Source organism: Filicampus tigris, chromosome 1 (genome assembly GCF_054856515.1).
Source record: "Filicampus tigris isolate MCC_2025a chromosome 1, RoL_Ftig_1.0, whole genome shotgun sequence".
Lineage (NCBI taxonomy): Eukaryota > Metazoa > Chordata > Actinopteri > Syngnathiformes > Syngnathidae > Filicampus > Filicampus tigris.
In genome coordinates, this window is record NC_141217.1 from 28,204,511 (window position 1) to 28,230,952 (window position 26,442).

At 40.7% G+C, this 26,442-nt stretch overlaps 1 protein-coding gene across 6 annotated transcripts; it reads right to left on the bottom strand.

Moving 5' to 3' along the window:
- Window positions 1–1,262: 1,262 nt before the first annotated feature.
- On the bottom strand, window positions 1,263–26,200 carry LOC147153459 (protein phosphatase 1 regulatory subunit 12B-like). Of its 6 annotated transcripts, none has more exons than XM_086030158.1 (12): window positions 26,114–26,200; window positions 24,380–24,476; window positions 24,153–24,284; window positions 23,951–24,032; window positions 23,730–23,857; window positions 13,371–13,387; window positions 12,669–12,795; window positions 12,415–12,519; window positions 10,232–10,282; window positions 10,052–10,102; window positions 4,451–4,679; window positions 1,263–1,903 (listed from the first exon to the last, which is right to left on the bottom strand). In XM_086030158.1, exons 1-11 carry the CDS (start codon window positions 26,131–26,133, stop codon window positions 4,545–4,547), a joined length of 945 nt encoding a protein of 314 aa, XP_085886284.1. In that variant the 5' UTR covers window positions 26,134–26,200; the 3' UTR covers window positions 1,263–1,903; window positions 4,451–4,544. The 6 variants fall into 6 exon arrangements, with proteins under 6 accessions (XP_085886284.1, XP_085886273.1, XP_085886305.1 ...); XM_086030147.1 differs by having other exon boundaries at window positions 4,447–4,679; XM_086030179.1 differs by lacking the exon at window positions 4,451–4,679 and adding an exon at window positions 8,381–8,437.
- Between the last annotated feature and the right edge of the window lie 242 nt (window positions 26,201–26,442).

Here is a 26,442-nt window from a genome sequence, read left to right on the forward strand (position 1 = left end):
AATTTTTAAGTAAGATTTTAGAAAAACTGGTCTTTGTCCTGGTGGGCATCTCCGGTACGGCTTTTAACTGGTTTTACTCCTATCTCACAGCAGGAAGTTTCTTCGTAGGCATGGATACTTGTTCCTCCTAAACCCATGAAATTAAATGTGGGGCTCCCCAAGGTTCAATTTTAGGTCCAATACTTTTTAATCTTTATATGCTTCCCCTTGGGGATGTCATCAGAAGGCACGGCATCAGCTTTCCTTGGGTACTCTTTCCTCATATGGTTTCTCTGTGCCTTGCCATGCCAAGGTTATATGTGTCGGGGTGTGTGTTTGTGTGTGTGGGGGGGGGGGGTATGTGTATGCGTGTGTGAGTGAGTGCAAGTGTGTTTGTGGATGCCTGTCTTTGTGTATACTGCGAGGGAGGCAAGGCGGGAGCGGGTTCTCTTTTTATGCTATAATTTGACGTTTTTAATGTACAGCACTTTGAGTTACGTCCTATGTGTGAAAAGTGCCATATAAATAAAATTTGATTTGATTTGATTTTCAATGAGTTAAAATGCTTTTGTTGACTCCAACGCAAAAGCATCAAAAAAACTCTTAATGTCCCTATCAAAAAATGTTGGAGTTGTTGGCTTTATAGCAAGATTTTGACTAATGCTTTTAACACAATTGCAAATGATCTGATGACAGATCAAATTTCTAAAAGTTGACAATGTACCTGTTTTACTTTCAGAACACCGCAGTTGTGGTAATTGCGCAATGCAAAACCAACAGACTTTAATCTTAGCCCAGTATAAGATAATGCTGCTAATGATAGAAGAAATGTTTAGGGCAACTGATCTTGTTCACGGTGAAACACACAAACAAACTACGGTAGGTAGCAACACCTATGGCATACATAATAACAAATGCAGGTGGTCCTCTAGAGTGACCATTAGGATTGTGCTACACATTTAATATAATGTCCGCTGTGAAAGATATAAATATGCTGGTTGTTTTGGTGATTTATGTTTTCCTCTGACAGAATAACGGGTGTATGATTTTCAAATGAAAACCAAGCAACCAAAGGAAACATATATACATATATAAATATATATATAGATATAGATATATAAAGCCTCTTTGACCCTTCTGTGTAGCAATTTGGCTCTGCTGAGGGAGGAGGAAACTGCCAAACCTGAAACATATTGACAGTGCTGAAACTAGAACCCACCACTCTTTATCTGCGCAATGGCATGACTTTTGTAAATGCATCAGTCTGGACAGGAAACATAGTGTAAACTCTGCAAAACGTTTTATAAAGCTTCTTCCATCTGCTGTATTGACATAAACACTTTAAATAATCATAAAAATCCCAAGTGAACCTTCAGTAGAATTTCTTAAGTCACCTAGGTTAGGATCATTTCAGTCATTTACTATTGCTCTGTATTTATGTTTGAAGTGCTTGATTCTGTGTGCCAATTCAATGAGAGGAGCCATCACTGAATCTTAAAAGTATATCTTCACAAATCCCCTAGATATTGCATTCCTTCTGCTAATTTTATAAATAAGACAACATATACTGTACAACATTTTCTGTATGCACAATGGTGTAACAATTCTGATGTTATGTGTTGAGGTATCCATGCAGTCATTATTTTCAAATATCAATCAAGCTGCATGCAACATCACTGAAAATGATCAGGGTTGGTCATTGTTCTACAGTAAATCCATTCATCTTAACACTTCTTTTTGGCTCTGCCCAACAGGAGGTACTTGATCACGGGAATCAAGAATTCTCATAAATGGGTTGAACATCTGCAAACAAGGAGCTTTAAGTTGTGACATCCTTTTATTTAGACAGTTTGCTGATGACCCGAATGAGAGCGCCGTTCTCATCCTTTAGCCTCTGGTTGTCCATCTTGAGCTCTGTCAAGACCTGGGAAAGTGGATGCAAGCAATGAAATCATCACAAGATCACAGTTGCATGGAGAGTGAAAATCAGACTGATTGTGGAATGCAAAGCGGCTGACAGTACAGTCACACAGCTCAGCGGCACCAAAACAACCTCATTTCCACTGAGGTTTAAAGCAGAGCGACATGGACATGCTTCATGGTACGCTATCATGCAGTGAGGAGGAACTTGTAAGAAGAAGGTCAAAGAGAGAAACAAGAAGACATCTTAAAAATCTAGGTCGCGTCCCTCACAAGGGGCAATGACTAAAAATAAACAGCCTCTTTGTCAAAGTGTTTCCTCTCTGCTGGAGATACACAATAACCTTCTGCTCTACGGGACACGTCACTGAAACGGGTTAAATGAGCAAATAGACATATGAATAACCTTTCAAGTTTTCAACGTCCAGCAAAATATCGCGTAACTGTTATTCAATTGAGTAAAAACACGCTGTTTGCACTTGTTGAGGTCAAAACTTGAAATATTTTGCATGACTTTGCAGTAACAATGAATGAATATAATGAATCTTGGGATATGGGAGGCAGTACTGGGTAGAGGCACTGCATCTTGCAAAAAATGTGAAGGAGATTTCAAATAAGGAGCACGTAGGCGTGCCGTTATGCTGTAATTGCCCTTCAAACGCAGCCTCTTAATTGGGATACAGTTCATGTCAGGACAAATTTTTGGGTGATGACTGTCATCCAACATAATGACAGAATTTGTATTGTTCACTACTAAATATGTTCACTCGGTGTTTGAGTCATGCTGCTTGAGCCACCAGTGTTCAATCTCTAGTCACTTTTCTTTGTCACGTTCTCATCAAAATAGTCACAGTGAGAAAATATCAAGTTTGATGTTTGATTTCCTCACTGGACACGCTATAACACCAAAAGTCACTTTGTTGAATCATTGCTCAAGCAAAAATGCAAACAAAGATTCTACACTCAACACAAATAGAAATGCAACACTATTGTTTTTGCTCCCACTTTTTATGAGATGAACTCAAAGGTGTAAAACTTTTTCCACATACACAGCATCACCATTTCTCTCAAATACTGTTCATAAACCAGTCAAAATCTGTGATAGTGAGCACTTCTCCTTTGCCGAGATAATCCATCCCACCTCACAGGTGTGCCATATCAAGATGCTGATTAGACACCATGATTAGTGCACAGGTGTGCCTTAGACTGCCCACAATAAAAAGCAGCTATTAAATAAAATGGGAGCAAAAACAAAAGTGTTGCGCTTATATTTTTGTTGAGTGTAGTTGTCGTCCCTGCTGAGTAACATCATTACATCGGACCCTAGAGGTGACTTTAGATTGTGTGATAACTCAAAAATGTGAAAAAATCTTAGTTGTTTTCAGTGAAATCATCAAGGTCTCTGCAAGTTTTATTGGCAGTACTCTACCGGCATCTTCTCTCACTCAGCCCGGCAATGGTTACTTAGAGGGGATGATGACACACTGAAACTGATCAAATTTTAAGGGCAGTTGCATGTTGGAACTCTCACTTCTGAGATTCGAATCTCGGCTCCGGCATTTCTGTGTGTACTTTGTATGTTCCTCCCATGTTTGCATGGGTTTTCTCCCACTAAAAAAAAAATAATAACAATGACACAAAAAAACATGTAACTTAGATTAAGTGAAGACCCTAAATTGTCCATTGGTGTGAATGTGAGTCTGAGTGGTTGTTTCTATGTGCCTTGTGATTGGCTGGCAACTAGTCCAGGGTGTAGCCTGCTTCTTATTCAGTCAGCTGGGATACATTCCAGTTCACCAGCAATCCTAGTGAGATAAGTATATAAGATATGGAACATGGATGGATGGATGAGCTTTGTCCCCATTTTGGTACATTATTGACATTTGTTTTCACTTATGTAATACAAGCCAAACCATTATAGAGGAAGTCAGGTCAAAATGTTTCTTTACAATAATATGTTGTGTGCACCCCCACTAGTGTAAAACAGTATTCTGATTAATATTGAGTTTGTGGAATATGAATTAAGCAGAACAATTCACCTTCAGTCGACAGCAAGTGACAGTACGAGGCAAAATGGCTGCCCCCTGAGATGGATAAAAACAAGTGGATTTTTCTGTTCAAACAATAATAATCAGAATACAGTGCTGTGTTTAGATTTATTATTGTAAAGACGATTTTTGACTTGATTTCCTCTTTAAGTGCCAGAAGCTCACTTTGACACAAGTTGTTTCTTATGAAGACTGATGATGATAACATGGCGGACTGACACAAAATCTCCCCGGAATGTCATGCAGACAAACAAACAACATCTCATTGAGTCACGGTCACACGACGCTGAACTCGCTTTATGATTGAGCAGATCAGTTACTGTGGACATGATGTGACGCCTCATGTGTGAATGTAAGAAAAGACGATAAATATTTTAAATGAGGATGTTTGGAATATTAGTGTGGTAAAGACAGGGGGTTACAAAAGTAAGAGTGCGCTGAAAGATGCAGGGCAAAGAGGGAGAGTGCAGGGGTTAAGCGGTAGTGAGCGGTGCACAACCTGCCTGAGAGGAACACGGCAGAGGATGAGCGGCCTGTGGAGGCACCAAAAGGAGAGTTATGTTGCTGAGGAAGGGGATGGGAGGAAGACAAGTGAGGTCAGAGGTCCTCTGTCTCCGGTATGGAGGCCGTTTCAGAGAGGCGGGCGAGGGTGCGCAGCAAGGCTCTGTTCTCGGCCAGGAGGCGCTCGTTGACGCTCCGCAAGGCCTGGGCCTGAGCAAGAGCAGGGAAAGCCTGCACAGAGGAGGAGAAAGATACGGAGAAGCAAGGACAGAGAAAGCGTGCAAGGAATAGGATGGGTGACAACAAAGGGCAGCCCTGAGGGACGCAAAACCAAACCTTCAGAAAAAAAAAAATGGAAGAAAAACTAACTAAAGCAAAGCGACTCATGAAGGGGGCTCCAGAAAGTGCATGCAGAAGGTGATATTAAATGTTAATTTAAAACAATATAAGCAATCATATCCTAATCCTATTAATTTCAACATTCAAATCGGCCCTGATTATAATTAAAGCCTGATGGTTTGGAATCATTCAAATAGATTTGTACAACCCTGTCTGGATTTGATTAGTTGAGGCAAACCGCAAAGTTGTTCCAGAGATTTGAGGCAATTCCTGACGGTACTTCACTCAGCGCACACACATAAGGTAATGCATTACACAGTCGCATATAACAAACACACACAAAATACGCTTACAGACACAAATGCGGCCGAGGATGAGGAATAAGGAGGACATCCGGCTGCTTCTTACAACCCTGAATTACAATTATATAAGTGATTTAAGGCAATGTCCTTGTTTCGTATTAAACAGTTCATGCATATAATGTTGATTTTCTAAACAAATGCTCTTGGCTAGGGTGGGGGGGAAGGTTGTGTGATGAGAATTCTTGATGCTCTGTGTCATTATAATCTTAATATTGCTACATATACGTATATAGTCGTGATCTTGTGCATTCGGTTGCATCTCAACTGCCTAATACAGTAAGGTGCAGAAGTATTTGAACAGAGGTTTTCATGATTTTTGCCTTTATAAATACACCACCACAATGGATTTAAATCAAACAACCAATCAAAAATTAAAATTCATTCAAAGTCTTTGCACTCAAGATGTAATTCAAGATGTTTCGTAGTTTGACATGATTATAATAACCACGTGTTACTTGGATAGAAATCCTTCATTGCCGTCACCTTCACTTGCTCCTTGTTTGCTTCTCTTGATGCCTTCACTTTTACCTTCACTAAGTGAAAAGCATGCTCGAAGGGCATGAAATCAGGCCACTCACTTGTTTAGCCACTGAAGAATATTCATTTTTTTGCCTTTGAAAAGTCTTGACTTGCTTTTCAATTAATTGCAGTAACAACTAAAGTAGAAAAAAATGAGAGGAGCCTGCAATACTCGGGTCACGGGTGAAGTTTCAAAATCAAAATCTACAATCATGATGTGCCTTCATAAATGTAACTACTCTACAAAGTTTTACAACTAGGTGCGAACTCATCAAATGTTCTCAAATGAGTTTTTGGGACAGATTAAATCAAGGTCAAGTTGCATCAGAATCAGAGAAATGTATGGAAAAGGAAATGAACAGATCCATGTAAACATCATGGGCCCTATTTTCTTTCCAGGCACAAGTCTAGCACAAAGTGCAGTCTAATTGTTCGCATGGGTGGAGTTTTCCTTCTTTTGGTATTTTGTTTTGCCTTTGTTACGGTAGAATTGGGTGTAACGGGGCGTTTGCTCCTTTGTATGCCATTGTGGAATGGAACATAGTGGTTTCCCCGCCAATCCTTGCTGCTTCCGTAATTGCATCAAAATCAGGCGCACACGCCTGGCTTTGCCCTGCTTGACATGCAGGAACAGAAATTACACTCTCTGGAGTTAGTACATAACATTGGCACATATACTGGAATATCTCCCCTTTTGGATGATGTAGTCGGCCGTGTGGGAAGTTGGGGACTGCCTCACGATCGTGCATTCGGGTGTGACCCCGCCCCCCACCGCCCCCAATAGTGACGGGGTTGCGTTTAAAATATTTTTATGAGGATAATGATTACAATTCATTCAATGAATTGATTTTTACAGTGATTCAGAGGGATTGCCCTACGCTGGTGTAATATTATGAATAAAATACCATGAAGTCCACCACGCACGTCTGCAGAGCGCCGAATCTCTCTGCCTACGCCTCGATTAATACACCAAAATTGCGTTAGACCACCTGTGCTACAAAATAGACCACCTTTTTGCCAGTCTAAAATGTAGTCTACTTTTTAAGCACCAAATTACGAGATCTGCTGGGGGCGCAAAAGTAATACCCAATGAGGCGTAGCACGTTTATCAAATTCACAAACACGCGAAACTAGACAATATTACCCCAGCACAAAAATGAAGATGGCCTGTTTTTACACTAAGCATAGACAACTTTCTGTCACCAAATTAGCAGGTGCGAGGCTGCTCTATCCGCAGGCACGCCCAGACAGGCTCAACACAGCCCCTAACACACTAGACTAGACTTGCGCTGGCACGAAAATGAAGTTACGCCTGTTTTTATGCACAGGCGCCACTCTACCAACATAGGACCATGTGTCAAGTCTGTGTTGGAGCACGAGCATGCATGGCATCTATGCAACTGGCTCCCTGTTGTTCAATGACGATGTTGCGGCTGACAGAAGTAACATGCCTGTGAATATTCTCATTCATCCAGGTCATTGAATCGATCACAACTGACGTTTCGCCTCTCATTCCAAGCAGGCTTCATCAGTCCATGTGCATCGGCTAGATAGGACAGCCTGAGAGACAGAAGTAAGGGATGAATTGTGTATATGGCTTTACTCTGCTTACATTCAGCCGAATGCTACAAAAGTCATAGGGTGACATGTCACAGTGCAAATGAATAATGATAGTAAACTCAGCTCAACATTAAATGCAACTCAAGACTTTTTAGGCAAATACATTGAATATTCTTCAGTGGCGTGATGCAAGGCCAACAGAGCATGCTTTTCACTTACTGAAGACTAAAATGCAAGCTCCACAAATGAGCAACTGGAAGTGGCTTTCATGAAAACCTGGGCTAGCATATTAAAGCAGAAGTCAACCCAAACATATTTTTTCCAAGAATATGATCCCAGCAGGCCCACTAGTTGAAACACGGCATTCTGATTAATTTAGCATTTGTGGAATATAAGTTAAGCAGCAAAATGCACTCGTTTTTAGCCATCTCTGGGGGAGGCCATTTTGTCTTATGTCGACTGAAAATGACATCACAACTGCTCACAAAGTCCAAACATGGCTGACCTGTTTTGTGAATCTGAGCCATGATTGGTCATTGTAAGTTAATCCACTCATTTTTAGCCATCTCTGGGGACGGCCATTTTGTCTTCTGTCGACTGAAAATGACATCACAACTGCTCACAACGACCAATCACGTCTCAGTCATTTCATCAGAATGCCCTGTTTCAACTAGTGGGCTTGCATAGAACATATTCTTGAAAAAAAAATGTATGCGTTGACTTCCTCTTTAAGGGAGGAAAGTAATGAAGGACCTGACAAAATTTGTGTCCATTGGCTCAAGTTCAGGCAACGTCATCAAACTATTAAAAATGACGTTTCAAATAGAACTGAAAGTCTACACTGAATTATTCTATTGTAAATCTGTTGTGGTAGTGCATAAAAGAAAGATCCTCAAAGCACATCCATTTTCCAAATACTTCCCTAACTGTATTTTTCAATGTGAGATGTAAGCTTTTTGATGCTCGTAGTGTAAAAGGCTCACTGGGAGGCCTGAGGCTGTGAAAGAGTGGTGAGGTTTGTGGACATATTTTTGAGATGATTGTGTAACGTGTCAACGCGTGAAAACATGCCCCAGTCTTTGACAGAAGACAATCACATTAGGTGACAGGCAGGTGTCAATCTTCAACTCTGGTGTCATGACGACCACTCACCATCCCCACCCCCTCCCCTCAGGGCTGGTACCCACAGCGGAACCGTGCTGGGGGGTCCTGCTGAGGGAACCATGACAACATGGATGTCAAACATCTGACGCTAGCCTGCTCATCATCTTAATCGTTCAGTATTAGATTTCTTTTCACCATTTTGTTTTGAAAATCACCATCAGGATTATTCAACACAGTAAAAAAGAGATTTGGATGTCCTCGCGCTGATTTAGTGTAGGACAATTTTGAATCAATGTTGTAGAAAACTGTGCAAAAAAATGTCAGGAAAAAAATCAATTTGAAAGCCCTTCCAATTGTGTTTGAGTTATGTCATGTTTGACCTTAGCATAGTATAAGAAAGCATCAGTGTTATCTTGCAACATTTAAACCACCCTGCAGAAACTGCACAGGCGTACAATCTGCTGCACTGTGTCTCTTTGTGAAGTGGAACACTCTGTGCAGAGCAGGAATGTCTCACAAAAGCAGGTCTTTGGCTATTGGACCGGGTTTGGTATTCAACTGGAACTAGGTCACAACATTCAACCCCATCAGTGGGATAAGCAGAGCTAGGGAGCCGTGGCGCAGACTCCTTAGCCTGACAGGAAGTGACCCAGCAGAGCAGTGTGGCTAATGAGCCTGAAGCTTTAACCTTCCCTCTCCTTGACTCCATCCCACCTGGCCAATCTGTATGCATCTCATTCGTGTGTATAATTCTATGTTTTGCTTTGAATGTTTTAAAGCACTTTGAGTTGCATTTTTATGTATGAAAAGTGCTATATAAATAAAATGTGATTGATTGATTGATTGATATAACACTTCGAGCGTCTGACTTAGCTGGCACAAGATAGACTTGCCGGGCAGCACGTCTGCCTCACGGTTCTAAGGTTCGGACTTTGAATCTTGTGTGGAGTGCTTTGTGGGCTTTCTCCCACATTTCAAATTCATGCATGTTAGGTTAGTTCAAGACTCAAAATTTGCCATAGGTGTGAATATGAGAATGAAGGATTGTTTGTCTATATGTGCCCTGCAATTGACTGGCGACGAGTCCAAGATATACACCACTTCTCACTCAAGTCATCTGAATATAGGCTCCAACTCAATGAGGACAAGCGCTATAAGAAGTGAAAGGATGGAAAGTGTTAACCATTAAAAGATGAAGTCAAACCAGAAATTTTCTTTACAATAATATATTCTATGCAGCCCCACTAGTATAAACACAGCATTATGATTAATACTGAGTTTGTGGAATATTTGTCAAGATATAAAATCCACCCATTTTTGTCCATCTCAGGGGGCAGCCATTTTGCCACTTTCTGTCGACTGAAAATGACATCACAGGTGCTCAGGGCTCATGTAACGACAAATCATGACTCAGCTACAGAAAACAGGTAAGATAGGTGATTGGTCGTCACCTGAGCCCTAAGCAATCGTGATGTCATTTTCAGTGTGACAAAAGGTCCGAGATGGCTAAAAATGGGTGGATTTTACTGCTTAACTCATATTCCACAAATGCAGTATTAATCAGAATGCCGTGTTTAATCTAGCGAAGGCGCACAGAATATATTATTGCAAAGAACATTTTTGGGTTGACTTCGGCTTTAAGGTCTCACTTTATCAGTTGAAAAGATACCATAACTTGTGATGCAAAATACACAACAGATTTACGTAGAGTAGACTGACCTTCATTTCATCTTCCATGCCCGAGACTCTTTTCTCAAGGGCCTGTTTTTCCTGGAAATAAAAAGGTGATAAAATAGGTTGCATCAGAAGAGCATAAAGTAATAACCAACCTTCCTAATAGCAGCAAAGAAGCATGGTGAAATAAAATACATGAATTTGGACCGCAAAGATGTACTGTACCTTTTTCTCAGATTCAAGCAGAGTAGATTTCTCTGCTATCCTGTCTTGCCTCTACAAATAAGAGTGTTACTTCATTATGACATAATGGACGCAAATGTTGATGAAGAAATGTGTGTACAGTACATGAAATACCATGTGTGCCCCAATGGTTAAGACAGTGGTGCCAAAACTATGTCCTGAGGGCCATTTGCGGTGCGCCCTCCAAGTTTATTGGCCGGCGCCATACACTAAGATTAATAATTGACACAGCCCGTGTTGTTTGCCTGCATTGTCCTACTTATTTTCCACACTGCATGGCAAAGCGGGAGAAGAGAAGATGTTTATTCTCCCTCACTTCTGGTTTCCAGCAATGAATGAGATCTTTTCGCTAGTGTGTCATTTTTAAAAAGTATGTGCGTGCGTACGTGTGTGTACAGTGTGTGTACTGAAGCCTTTCATTGTGGTGTGCGGCGCTCATGACTTCTACTACTACTACTACTACTACTACTACTACTACTACTAACTACTCCTACAACAACTGATAATAGTAATAATAAGAATAATTAGGGATGTTCGATACTTCTTTTTTCAGATCGATACCAGTATGAATACCCAACTCTTGAGTAGTCACCAATACCGATACCAAGTACCGATACCACTAGAACTTTTAATATATAAACTTTTCCCAAAAACACAATCAAAGATAAATGTAAAGAAAGACCTATAAATCTAAATATAGCATTGTCCCTTGCATGAAATTAACCCTTTCATGCACAGTGGTCACTACAGTGGACAGCTATTTAAAAGTCGCTTTCGCCTATCTTAATTCATCTAAAATTTTAAAAATATTTTAACCCTTTCATGTATTGATTATGATTTGATGTAATTACTTAAAATACAAATACATTTTTTAGATTGCGAAAAGCAACTTTTAAATAGCTGTCCACTGTAGTGACCACTGTGCATGAAAGTGTGAATGGTAATTATCACCTTTTTCCTTTTTTCCATTTGTTGATAAAATACATAGTTTGTACAGAGCACACAATAAAATAAATTTAAAATAAATAAATAGATACAACAAAACCAATATCCTGAGGCAGGAAAAAGTCCCTATCAAAATATGTGGTTTGTACAACCTTTGTACAAGATTTCTGTGAAGTGCAAAGAATTAAATTGAACACACCTGTGCTTCATGTAACATTTAGGAATATACACCATTTAGCCAGAGTTTTGGCAATCCAAGTTTGTCACTGTTGAATTCAACTGTGGCATCTTAGTCTGAACACTGGGTGGCACCCACGTAATGACGTATGTGACAAGAAGAAATTTGACGTTATGTCATAGCACTCTCTTGAACAGGAAATAACTTCAATTGAAAAACAGAAATGCAAGACTGATTGTTGAGAATTACAACACGGACCAAACCCGAATGTCCAGTACAGGCCCAGACAGTGACCTCTGCACAATTTAAAACAATTTGCAGCGATCGAAGGCTTCCACATGCACTGATCGTAAGCTAGATGCTAATGCTAATGTGAGACTGTCAATTACGTCTTTTAAAGCTTTTAAACTGTTACAAAAGCACACGCCCTTCAACTGCCGTTATATGACGCACAGTAGCAGCCCACCTCTGCAATGCTGGTGACAGGCAACGTTCCTTCAAAGGCAATGCATGTGCGCTGAAAATAAATCATAACTTGTTCACATCTCGGCAGCACGGGATTCATATCTACTGTATCTAATGTTCATGTCTATGACAATGACAGTAAAGCCACTTGGTTCCCAGAATGCATTGCATGGTGCAATACATTTGATGAATGAAGTTATAAGGACGTTTAACCTTCTCACATATGTGTGTTTGTGTCATCTTTAACTCATATTTGTTTGATTATATATGTTTCACAGTTTTGCTTTGTTTTTTAAAACAAGGCAAGCTGTCAAGGTAAGCTTAATAGAGACCCCTCTTTCTTTTTTTTTTTTTTGCTTCTGAATGTGTACATAGGATTCTCCATCTGATCACTACAGGGGCAGAGGATCGATTCTAGTGGGTTACAGGGCTGCTGAGCACCTCAAAACCCTGAAAAATCCTTGACTATTTACTTCACCACCTACCTCTTTTAAGTAAAGGTGAAGAACATCAAAGTACAAGAACAAGATTGGACACCCGTGGTTTAAGATGACAAGACTATGACGAAGGCACTTACTTGAGCCACTTTCTCCAGCTGGGAACGAATGTTGACGAGTTCCTTTTTGCTGTCCTGCAACCTGGACTTGAGACGCTCATTCTCCTGTAGCGCCTCTCCATACATCTTATAAAGAGAAAACATCATAAAACATGATGTGAAATGTATGTCAAAATGTTTTTGGAAATCAAATGTGTCTTTTTTCACATTGTGGTAAAATCTCTGAAGCATCAAGTATCTCAACTTTTAGAGCATAGAACATGACTAAGTTTCACCTTCTTATAGTCTTTGCTTGTGGTGTCTTGCTCCAGCTTGTTCAGAGAAGCTAGCCTGGTCTCCCTACGAGTGTAGGAGCTGGTCCTGCCCAGTCTGTCAGGGACATTCTCGCCACTAGAGTCGAATCTGAACGCAGGGTGCCGTACGCAGTATGCAGCAGATCACATTCACACAATGCTACTTCAAGGTAGTGCTTAGTCCTTTATAGTGCAAGCACCTTTCTTCGCTAATTAAAAAAGGAAGCCTCATTCCAGAATATAAAAGAGTACCCTCTAAAAACAGTTGGGTTAAAAACAACACAATTTGGGGTCAAAAAGGGACCGATCCACTACTTGTGTACAAGTTTGTGGGTTGTTTTTGCACAAAACAACTCCCCAAAAAATTTTATTTTGTAAAAAACAACACAAGGTGTGTCAAATTGACACAATTGGTGGATTGGTCCATTTTTTGATCCCAAATTGTGATATTTTTAACCCAACTGTTTTTAGAGTGTACCAAATGATTTCAATCATTCATTCAGCAGCATTACAGTTATAATTATAGATTGTCATGGAAAGAGCTTTAATTAAATGTGTATTATACTAGTACTGATTATATTTATTACAAAAAATGAAAACATGAATAAAGTACTTCGGTGCGTGCCCTTTTAAGGGTTAAACTTCATCGTTGTGTAACTGTAGGCAAAAGGGAAAAACATTTACCTTGACAGTCTGTCATGCTGAAAAACAAAGAAGAAACCATTTAATTGGGGATCATTAAGAACACTGGAAACAATTAAGTGTGTTTAGAGCCAGCTGTTCTATATCTGTTAGTCTATGCTAGATAAAGGGGAAATATTTTCCATTCTGAGAACAACCTTCAGGTAAATAATAACAGAGTGCACAGCATCCTTGAGGGAAATCAACACGATTACAGTTTGCAAAGGTCAAACTTTGCTGATGTAGCCAGTTCATCTCTCACTACTCCCAATTGTATCAAGATAACATCATCACATCAAAAGTAATCAGAATGTCAAACAAGAGATTGTAGAAATCTCCAGGAAGAGCTTTTGCCAGTACTACAAACATGCAGCGTTGTGTGATCCCATGTTGAACTCATTTCCTTTCATTTCCAAAAGAATTTAAGGTCTGTCATGCCTGTAGTGACGACTGTTTTATGAAAGTTCGTGTTTTCAAAAATGTGTCAAGAGTATTGATGTTATGACTGTCCATTGCCCAACAAAAAAGCTTGTAAACCTGACACGTGTGGATGTTTACGACCATTTAATGGTTGGAGCAAAGCCCAGCTGATCCCGGATCTGTGTGCAATATCTGCTATGAATTTTACACTGCTGATTCTAACACCTCTGTTCACAATAAAAACTAACAAGCACATGTGCATGGCGTTGAAAGCGTACTCTTTGCAGGGGTGAAATCAATGTTTACTGCAAAAGAGCCAACATTTATTCACGTGTTTGAGGATACAGGGTGTTATGTCGCGTCAAAGGAGCTATTCGTTAGCATGTGTTTACACGACCGAGCCAGCGCTGTGTGTCCTTATGTGGTCATGTATTTGAAGAGAGCTGACCAAACACAGGCCTCCACCCCTCCAGAGAGAGCCCACACACGCTAAATCTTTTAATGTCTGACAAAAGAAAGCCATTGAGGTGATTTAGAGCATGTTCATTACCTGCATCAAAAATGTTTTTTTTTTAAATGTATCTGCCTTTTTTTTTCATTCAGAAGCACGTGTGTGACACCACATATTCTGCATGATTGTCAATTTGCCCTTAAAGCCACAAAGCTCCCTTGACACTCATCAATTTCTGACAGAAAGTGTCTTCTTTCTGCACAATAGAACTATGAAGGCAAGAGCAAGGCACATCCAACTTCAAAACATCCAAATGACCTTCTTAGTGCTCATTTGGCACTTGTGTTGACCATTAGCAGAGGTAGGAACTGACAAAAAAGAAAATATGTGGTGTCTTGCAATACCACAATGATGATAATAAAACAGAGCCATTGTAATGTTATTATTTATATATCCAAGTATTTAGGAAAAAAGCAGTCCATTAGCACTTATGTCTTGCTAAAGCAACAATTAAGTTAACATATGGATGTGTTATAACTACAACGGTTTCCCTCCACACTCCAAAAACGTCCTTCTTTAGTTGATTGATGAATATAAATTGTAATTTTGTAAATGTGAGCATCAATGAATGAATGAATGTTTGTTTATCTGTGCTCTGCATTTGGCTGCTACCCCGCCTTTTGCCGCACACACAGTCCGCTTGGAGAGGCTCCAGCTCTCCTGAGTCCACGACCCTTGTGAGGATAAGCAGGAGAGAAAATGGATGGATGGATGGAATTTGAGTATGGATTTCCATTACAACACGAGGAGGTGGTAGCGTAGCTTTTAAACAACACGTACATTTGCGCAATCTGCTGGAAGAGCAAAAATTGCACATTTAAGACAATAATGGTTAGCTTTGACTGACAAAGTCACGTATGTTTGACGTGCAATTATTTCTGTGCATCTGTGTTCTCAGCTGATTCTGTCTGACTCAACACAAAATTTCACCATCGCTGTGGTAACGACACACACACACACAACTCCCAAGAGTATGAAAGCAGTGTCAACAACAAATGACATCATCATTAGGGGACTCCTCACCGCCCCCCCTCCTTTTTGTCGCAACGTTCAACCTTCTGAACTTGTTGAGGAGTTTACAGTCTGAAAATGTTTGCGTGTGTTGCACAAAAACACTCTTACCTCCCCAACCCCTCCCTTTAAATATAAACCAATTTTTTCTGGTGCAAATGGACAAAATTATAATAATTCTAATGACTTTTTAGACTTGATTCATATTACAGAAATTGTGCACCACTCAACCAATCAATGCATCACATTCTCTCTCATATGCATCATTGCAAATGAATGGCCAAGTTTCGCAAGGCTTTTGGGGCTTGGGACACTATCTACACTAACACAGTCTATAGTAGCACTTTGACTTTGTAGGAGCAAACAAACTCGCTGGTGTTTGATGTCTCTGTCTCTTTAACAGTCCCACAGATGCACTGACATAAACAGTAGCCCACTGAGAATAGTCCACTTAGAGTGGGGAACATAACAGGAAATTGCAGAAGGAAAGATCTCTTTTCCACAAACTGAATTCAGCAGAGATGACGCTTTAACACACTAAATTGTTGTTTTATGAGGGGGGCTTTTTACATATTACAATGGAGCAGTGATAGAAAATCCGAAAATAAATAAATAAATAAAAAAATAAATAAAATAAAAAAACGCTTGTAGCACTCCAACCACTATTTCACTTAAGTCACAAATTCTTTGCAGAGAAATTTGGCTTTCAGGTTTTATGTAGATTTAGCCTGAATCATTCCTTGAAATCCCCAACAAGTGCATTAATCTATCGTTAATGCCTTGAGGATAAAGAACGCTTTGTTTGGCTTCATCAAGCAGATGGGCAGTGCGGTTTGATTGGATTTGAAGAAACAAAGTTAATTTGCGAACCCTTCATGCAGGTCAATAGAGGAGGTGGTGAGAGCATGGTTGAGGACAGAAAAGCTCAATGTATTTTCTCAGGAAGGAAAGTTCTTACTCGGAAGCTTTTGTCTGTAGGGGATGGAGACGATGGCGGTGAGTCGGTGACTGACCTCCTGGTACGAGTCAGGTCTTTGGTGCGGGGGAAGTAGGATGACATCTCCCTCCTACAGCTTCCCTCGCCTCCAGATAACAGATGCAAAGATTCCCTCAAGCACCAGAGCCCATGCTGGCGCTCCAGGGAAGCCTTTGGGAAAACAGGTGGGAGAGCTGTGGCCCAGTTTGCAGAGACTTTCTGCTCCTTGTCTTCTTCCAAGCTTCAATAGTCAGTTAAATAGCTAGATAAAAATGCAAACTTTCAGCAAAGTCTTGACGCAATCTCTCATTTTCTTCAGCCTGTAAACTGATGCCTGTGACATGTAAAAAGGCCCAAAAGAAAGCAGCAAAACGTTCCTGTGCTGCCCCTTCCTGTGATCCCTCAAAGTTATACTCTCTCTTCATCAGCTGCTCACTCTCTCTCCCTCCTCCTTCTTCTTTCACGGCTCACTCGCCCTCCCAACCCTTCTCTCCGCTTTGCTTCTCCCCCAAGCTTTCTGTGGCATCTTGCCAGAGGCTCTGAACAGGGACGCGCCACTGAGGCCTAAAATTGTCCATTTAAGCGCGGGACGACACGGAGGAGGCGGAGCACTGACTAAGAGTCTGGAGTTTTCATTTTGGAACACCAAGAAGGTCACCTAAGGTGACGTCAGCAGCCGTCTGGTGACAAGCTTCTCCAGTCGACCTGGCAGGTGACGCAAAGGAAGTACAGACGAGTCAAGCTTTACTTTTCATTTGTTGCTTCTTGCGCAAGAAGATTTTTTGCCAAACATGGGAATCCATTATGAAGTTGATTTTGCAAAATGTGGGACTTTTTCCAAAATGTGTTTTATTTACTACAACTGTTATAGGCCAGATGGTTTTATGAGCTCTGTCCTCTCACATTGCAACAATGTTTTTCTTGCTGCGTGAGTTATACAAAGTGATGTAACAATTTGCTTAAAAGTATTTGCTTCCTTTTGGTAGACAAATAAAGACAGACATCACGCAATAGCTACATTTGCTAATAAGGTCCAATGAAGGGGGGATGAACAAATGATCTTCACAATGCTATTGCTCCGTTTTGATTGACACTGACAGATGTATCAATCAGTTAAAATGGAAAATGGGTTTATTATTGTGGTTGTTTATTGTTGTTGTTGTCTTTACTGAATCACACTGAGAGGTGTTAGGTTATCTTACTTATCTTCATGAGGCAAAGTACAACCGCTATATTGCAATAAACATTGTTCAAGAATTTGACATTGACGTTGAACCAATATTGGCTTTGCAAAAGCAGAATGTTTTATAAAACTTTTGGGAATCATTATGATACATGCAGGTGTACAGTATATGTTGTAGCTGGCAAAAGTGGGCATTTTACTACATTTTGATGGTCATTTGTCAGTCCGTAATCGTCGGTTTGTCAGTCTGTCAGTCAGTCCATCAGTTAGAGTCCGTCAGAGTCTGTCGGTCCATTAGTCCGTCAGTTATTTGGATGTTGTTGTGGGGTCTTTTGTGATCTCTTGGATGAGTCGTCGCTGCACTCTTGGGGTAATTTTGGTCAGTTGGCCACTCCTGGGAACGTTCACCGCTGTTCCATGTTTGTGGATAATGGCTCTCACTGTGATTCGCTGGAGTCCCAAATCTTTACAAATGGCTATTTAACCTTTACCAGACTGATTGATCTCAGTTACTTTCTTTCTCATTTGTTCCTGGATTTCTTTTGATCGGCGTGATGTCTAGCTTTTGAGGATCTTTTGGTCTACTTCACTTTGTCAGGCAGGTCCTATTTACAGGTAAGTGATTTCTTGATTGAGAACAGGTGTGGCAGTAATCAAGCCCGGGTGTGGCTAGAGAAATTGAACTCAGGTATGATAAAGCACAGTTCAGTTATGTTTTAACAGGTGGGGCAAACACCTTTTCACACAGGGCCATCTAGGTTATTTTTTTTTTCTCCTTTAATAATACAGGGAGAAAAACTGCATTTATATATACGTGCAAACACATATATCTTCAAATTTGCGCTTTAGAAAATAAATGTTTTGTTCTACCAAAATGCCAACAGTGGCAAAGCCTTAAATGTCAAAGTACTCCATTTAACACACACTGACACAGACATGCTCACCCACAGTTTGCAATAGCTTGGACCGTTGCTGCCTTCCATATATAGTGAGGTTTGCATGGTGACGTCTTTTTTCACTGTTCAGTGCAAACAGATTACCGGTAGGTGGAAAGATAAGGAGGCTTGGGGAGTAACGGAATACATGTACCGGCATTATGTATTGAAGACACAGACAAAAAAATGTAGCTGCAATCCATTACAGTTACAGAAGAAAAACATTACAATTATTATTATTATTAAAAATGTGGATTATTTTGCCAGATTAAATTTTTAATACGGGGGAGAGAGAAGCCGTAGTCGTCTTCTCACCTGCTCTCAAACTATAGTTGGCCAAACAAGTTTTCCCTGCGTTAAGTAGATAGCTGGTCACAAAATAAGGGAATGGATTTTGACTGTTTTGTATCGTATTCCCTGGAGGATAAAAACTCAAAAAACTTAATTACTTACAGGACAGATGTCAAACTCAAGGCCCGGGAGCCACCTCTGGCCTGCCACAACATTTTATGTGTAACACGAAAGCAAATCATGTATATCAGCTTCCATGATTATTGCTAAAATTTGTACATAACATTGTGTTATTGCAAGCATTTTTTTTTTTTTACAACATCCCCCAGTGCGTTATCGGGCTGGTGCTTTTCTTGCCCACCAGCAAGGCTATGCCAGGACTCTATGGTGTGCCCAATTTCGGCATTGGATTACAGTACAAATAGACGAGTCGTACCCACTTTTCACCGCACATTCAACATCCCAAACGAGAGCGCGACCAATGGGACTAGCGTGGATTGTTGTCGGGTCTGGCAGATGCCGTAGTCGGCAGAGGGAACGTAAACAAAAGTGGGGCTGCTGAGACGGGCTATGACTAGGCTAAAATAAATGCTGACCATTCAAACTCCGCTGCCAAGCCTCTCTACCTCCGACGCCAGATCCATAACACACAAAACAGATAATCTGGAACAACGAGTTCGGGACTGTTGCATTTTATTAATCGCGGCAACCTGATTCCCCACGCTTCAGTGCAACTGTACCGGAGTGTAACCACGGCACAAAGTGAATTTTCATTGCCAGATTATGATGTCCAATGCACCGACTACAACTAACGACAACTTTATTGCACGCTTGCCACCCCAATGAGGATAAATGGTTCAGAAAATGGATGGATGGATGGATAGCAAACGCTATGACACTGCACTGTGTTGTTACGGTCATAACAGTAATTAATACTTATAATGAAATTGTCACGGCTCACTGAATTGTTGTTATGGTGAATGATACTTTTAATCATTTGGTTTTATTTTGGTCCTTGAAAATATCTTGACATGAAATTGACCATCAGCACAAAAAAGTTTAGGCTGCTGCATTTTTTAAAAACATATACGTATACACATGTATGTATGCAATGGGCATTGTTGAAAAATCACTGCTAAGTAAATAGTGCTTTATTCTTTCAAGCATTAATATTAAGTATATATATACAGTAAAACACTCCGGCATGCAGTCATGCTGTAATGTAATGTGACAGAATTTTAAAAATAGGAAAATTAAGATAAATTGTTCGGGAAGGAAGAAGGAAAGGAAGGAAATAAAAGGCATACTTTTACTCTGCCACTACAGATAGTACTGTATGTAGTATATGTGTTATGTTAATAATTGTTGAATGTTGTTGTTAAAAAAACAGAGCCTTATTCTTTGTTTCTTAATTAATTTTGTACTTATTGATACAAGATATTTTATTGTTCTTCATTTGAATGCAAATATTCCATATCCTTGAGAATTGAGAGATAATTGTATTTAAAAAGCATGTACTTGCTCTAACTTCATCAGTATATCAGTGGCCTTTAAAAAAACACACCAACACACAAACAATACTATAGTTTATCGTGATAGTTTCTGGGTAAATATATCGCCCTGAAAAATGTGTTATTGTGACCGGCCTACCAACAAATAATGTCAATGCTGTACAGTACACTGACTACAATAAAATATCTATTATGAAGCCGGTCGGCTTCTCTACCACCAGGCTTAGCAGGTTTTATGGAGGAAACTCTGGTTCTAAACCTGTTTTTTACAGTAACTTGATTAATAGTTGAGCAAACTACTTTGTCTTATTCTTGACTTTGAATTTCAAAACTAGTTTTTCAATTTGTCATGTATATAATACGATGAAGCGTTGAAACATTTTTATGGTATCACAGTCCTAACAGCACTTTGAGGAAAACTGTAACTATGATGTGGCCCAGACAAAAATTAGTTTGACATCCCTGACTTACAGGTTGGTACAGGCCGGCCCTTGTCTTCAAATTTCTCTTTCACAAAGTCCTTAAACACATTCAATGAGGCATTGCTTCTCATTACCTTCCTCTTTGTAGCGTGTTTCCCCTAGCATGATGATCACTGTGGAGAATGAGTGCGGATATCGCACTGAGTGGCGAATGCTATGTACGAATGCATCGTTGACATATACTGGAACCATGGTCGCGTAGTCTCTAGCATTAGTGAATAAAAATCACTTTGGCGACACGTTTTACAACTGTTTACAAATGCTTATGACTGTTTTTGCAAACACTTGCCATGTTAGCAAAACAGTGTATTTCTTGCGACAAGAAGTTCTTTCACAATTTCTTTGTGACAAGTATAACTGTTTGCGAGCATGTTTGCAACCATTTACAAACCCTGACGAAACCAAAATTTCACTATGTTCACAAGCATACGCCGTTCAGTGAGCTACTGAGCGGCGAATTATTGTGAATGCTCAGAGTTTCTTGGCAACAAGAAAAACTGTCTTGAACATCTTTGAAACCTTTTGCCACTTTATATGAACCCTGACAGAAAAAAAAACATTTGCAAATTCCGTAAGCATTTGCACAGCGTTATTACTTAAACCGCATAATGCCAATATGTCATTGTATAAACTGTGGACCTATATAACTGTGTCTGAATTTCCAAATCAGAATAATAGCAATGGTATTCGTTGTGTATACAGAGAGTGAAGTAGACTGGCCGTGGTGCAGACTATTAAAGGTTACAACTGGAGTGTCCAACGCTGCCCCCACCCCCAACATGTACAGAAACATACACCCCTTTCTACATACAAATTGAACTTGCATACTCATGTAGTCCAAGATGTGGAGCCGCAGACATTTCAGTCGCAATGCAATGGAGTCATATACACGTTGTACAAGATCTCATAAGATTAGCTCCAGCCTAACACATGAACTGTCCAAACATTCTTACAGCTCCAAGGTGGCGAGATCACAGAGCTGAATCCATCTGCACCTGTCCTCCTCTTTGTTACTGAAAAGCTATGTGGAAAATCTGTTGGGATCATAATGGAGTCAAACAGCGGTGGGCACTAGTTACAGGCAGCCGGCCACTCAACTGATGAAGCCTGGCTGTGATTATCACAGCCAGATATAGTCCTCTTTGTAATGCTGAGAGACTCTCATGTTACCACCGCCTGATTTCTGTTTCTGATGTCACCGTGGAGAGCAGCTGATCCTCTGACCTGAGGTCAGCTTCTGAGGAAAAAAAATCGCTTTCCTTCCATACTGCGATGGGCATTCATATTATGCTCTTTGACACTGTGCTGCTCGATCCATCCCTCGCCGCAGTAAATGGGAGGAATCAATAACGTTCAGGGTCAAAGTTCAGCCATATAGCACAGTATCAGCTAAGAAGGTAAAAGCAGAGAGGCAATCCCTCTGATTCGAAGGCTCGGACTACACAGGGAGCGCCTGCGTTTTGCCCAATATGGTATGGAATGCTGAGACACTTCAGCCATGTGATGTGAAGAAGCAAAGCCACTTAGAGGGAGGGGAGCTGGGTCCTCTGTGAGGTGTTAAGCGGCACAACAAGTTGAAAGCACGTGTGCTTCGCAACTACGGTTGCAGCGCGTCTTCAAATGTTGCGTCAGAGATAAGAGCTTAGTCGCTTTGAAGCGCAGATGCCTTTCGGCTGACGGAGGAATGGATGAGAATTTGGAATGACGGCCGTAATGAAAACTCAGTCATCCTGAGGTGGAATCATATTGTTTGTGACCGACAAGTAGATATCGGTTTTACATCATCCATTAAAACCTAAGTATGCCATAAAACAATTTTCTTCCCAGGGGTCTTCATACTATCTATTTGTATAAGATGAATCGTGTATATTCTTTTCAATTGGGCTTGGTGAGGAAAGGTCCTGTAACACTCTCTAGTGGTATTAGTGAGAACAACATAAAAAAGGGAAACTAAACCCTTTCAAGACTGTTTGTGAATTCAAATCTTAGTCATATTTTCTTCCATCATTTATGTACCGTATGTCATCTTCTTTGCAGATGAATGAGGTTTTTTTTTTCCAGTTGTCGTCATTGTTGCTTTTTTAACCTTTGTTTTTGTAAAATCAATGAATAGTGTGATGCTGCTTGCATGTTATTACTGACATGCTGTAACTAATGGTCAGAGCTGAGCATTCGTCTCTGCTTTAGTCCGTCTATGAGTTCCCGTCTATATTTCACAGCCGCCCGGTCAGTCCGAGTCAGCCAAACGGCGTCAAGATCGGACTTTACCGGTACCACGTCACACACAGGTTCCCCACTCCTGAGACGCAGCCAAATAAAGAAAAAAAGAAAACACTGCTGTATACCTTTCGGTCCTACCGATGCAATGACATGTGCCCCCGAGAGGTGAAATTTATGTTCGTGACGCCGATTGGCTGTCGCCGACAAGGGACGGACTGGGACCACGGGCCGGCCCGGAAATACTGCCCAGAAGTTATAGACCAGAGGTGGCCAAGTCCGGTCCTTGAGAGCCACAATCCAGCCTGTTTTAGGTTTATCCCGACGGCAACACACCTGTTTCAAATGATCAGCTCGCCAGCAAGATTTGCAAAAACCTGACAATGAGCCTGTTTATTTGAATGATAAAACTAAAACAGGCTGGATTATTGTGGCTCTTGAGGACCGGACTTGGCCACCCGTTATAGATGGCTCTGCTAATGGTGTTCTGCACTCTATCGATACCAAGATGGTTGTCATTGGAATTGGAATTTGTGGATGTAGAAGGCCAATCTTCTGCAAGTGTTAGAAACAGGATAGTTATAAACTAAATATGTTTTTGTCAATGCAGAATGTCTTCAAATGTTTTTATTTGACAGCTCAAAGAGTGAGTTGTATTGTACCAAATGTCAGACATTCAGGACCCTTGCCAAAGCTCTTCTCTGGATTATTGCTGTTTCTCAAAGCAGGCGCCTATTTATTTTTGGGTTGAATTGAAATGATTGGTACTATAGGGTCAGTGCACAGTAGCTATCAGTGCGTGGCTTTGTCATGTGATCTGCATACCTCTGCGATGGTGCCATCTAATTCATCGCATCCATCCAATCCATGTCGTCTGCTCCTGTGTTTTGCAAATGTAAGATGTTCTTCTTCAAGAGGGTTCTGATTTTCATCTCTCCACTTTCTTCCACCCACTGCACATACGAAGTTTCATCGACTGTAAATAAACTCACACCTTTTTGAGGATCAAACCAAATAAGAAATATGACCTCTGATGGAGTTCATACCTGCTGTAATGGTGGATGTCGGCCAGCAGCAGGTTTCCGTAAACTCAGCAACACTTTGTAACTTGGATCTTATGTTCCCCTGCTATACATTCCCAAAACATTCCATTTAAATGGAAACATGCTGATCACTGAAAACAAATCTTGAATTTAGAAATTAATTTCATGAAGCTGACAGCATGAAATCTTTTATATTCTCACCAACCTCATCTGTGCTGCTCCATCTTGGGCTGATTTTGGTTTCTTTTGCTCTGTCCTCAACTTTCCCATCAAGTAGAAACTCCTCTGAGCTACTGTTGATCTTCTGAGCCGCTTTCAAGTCGGTCAGAGTTACACCCTGCGTAGCATTCACTTAGCTTCATGAATCAATCAATCGCACACACCAGCGGTATTTTGGCTTCTGTACTTCAGAGAACTTCAATGAGAAATTACCTGTGTTGACCTGCGGGTCTGTCTGGCATGACGAGATTTCGCCCTCCTCTGAGATTCAGCTTCTTCATCCCTGATGGGTGTCAGATAAAGTCTGGAACTAGAACAGCCACACAGATTTTTTTTAAACAACATGCAAGTTCCCGAAGGACAGCCAAAATACTACCATGCGCTTTTGGTTTGTTTTGTTTGGATGCAGACTGATAGGTAAAACTTTAAAAAAATGCCTTAAGAAAATACTTAAGACGGATATGGAGTAAGATAGATGTCAAAAAGGCATATGCGTCATTAACGATATGATGGAAAACACACGCCAAAAGTATTTTTGAGGCAATGAAAAAGTCAAATAAGACTCAATAAAAACGAAAGTACTGTAGTAGTAAGTACTCCCCCTTTTAACTGAACGTACCACAGGGCCAAAAGTTACAAAATTCCCACAAAAAACACTTCGGTGTTGTGTGCATGCCCGGGCAAGTGCATTAGGCATTGGTAGGACATCTCGACGGGTAGGAAGGAATTTCAGAACGCCTGCAAAATAGGGTAAAGTGCCCATCTCTGCTATTTGGATTTATCAAGTGAAGCTGGATAATTCCCCGTAGTACCCTTGATGATTGATTTCTAATGGCACACTGGTAGGGAATCACTGCAAAGTGGTTGGGAAATGGGAATCCATGCTATTAGGGCATGCATGTTGCCAGCTAAAATGTAGACTGAAAGGAATCACCCTCCAAACCTATAGTAGCTAAAAGAGGCTGCTGTAAAGTAGCACAAAACAAGCCTGCAAATGTTTGGTGATGTCCTTGGGTCACACAGGCTTGGTGCCGTTACTGCAAGCAAGTCTATCTGTCTGTTTATCTGTTTCAGTACTTTTGCCCTCCTAAAAAAAGTGGTGTTTTATCACAAATAACGCAATTTTCCATCACGACCAGATTTAAATGCCAAGAACGATGAAATGCTAAATGCATCTTATATTCATCTGTTGGTGTCTAACACCGATGTTTTAAGTCTACAGGATAAATAAAGTAATTTACTGTACCTCACTGTTGGAACACAATGTGTATGAGCAAATATAAAGGATATTAATGAGGCCTTCAAAATCATTATTTGGGGCGCCACGGAGAAAACGATCTGAGAAATCTGCATGATGGGAGAGTCTTAGATTTTCCCAACCTCTCCTATGCTAGGCTTTAAGTGCCTGTCATGGAGTGACTTCGAATCCTTAGAATCGATAAACTGGTCAGCAGCGCACTCTGCTGAATCAACTGTGCCAAGCTCGAGTAGACTGACATGACTGTGCACATTCATCAAAGGAACGATAGCATTAAATGTTGGAAAGCACACGGCTTCAGATTCATCAGCTGTTCAGATGCAGTAAAGAGTCACATTAATCCGTACCCGTATGAAATATAAACAAAAGATGCCACATTCCACCAAAAGCCTCACTTGTGCTATAACTCTAAATGTAGTCCACACCTGTAGCTGCTGGACTTAAAGGGCTAGTGATATGTATATTCTTTTTTTTAAACAAGCTAATCATCAGCTCCGACAGGTAATGTCATCTCACTTCCTGTAGTAATGCCTCACATGGCATTTGTTTAAAAAGCCTTCAGCACCTGCACAGGCATACAAGAGTAACTAGAGTGTTGTAAAACGACGACAATAACAAAAAGAAACTATAACACGGTATATTTGTAAATAATAATTAAGGGAAGAGCTAATCTCCGTCATGAAACGTACCTGGGCTCCAAAGCATGCATGCTCTGAGCAGAAGGTCAGAAAGTGAAGCACTGCAGTAGCGATGAAAGGGAGAGGCTGTGCCTGCGTGGGGGGGGGGGGGGGGGGGGGGGGGACGGGACGTGTTCGTGTGTGTGTGAGAGAGAGAGAGGGGGGTGGGGGGTGGGGGGGGATGAGATCGATCAATGTGCTTGGAAGGGAAAAAGGGCATGGGGAGTGGTATCTTACAGAATCAATCAATTCTGACTTCCTGTTTACCAAAGTCTGAGTCACATTCACACTTTACTGGGACAAATGCCATATTTCAACAAATAATCCAGACTTATATGACC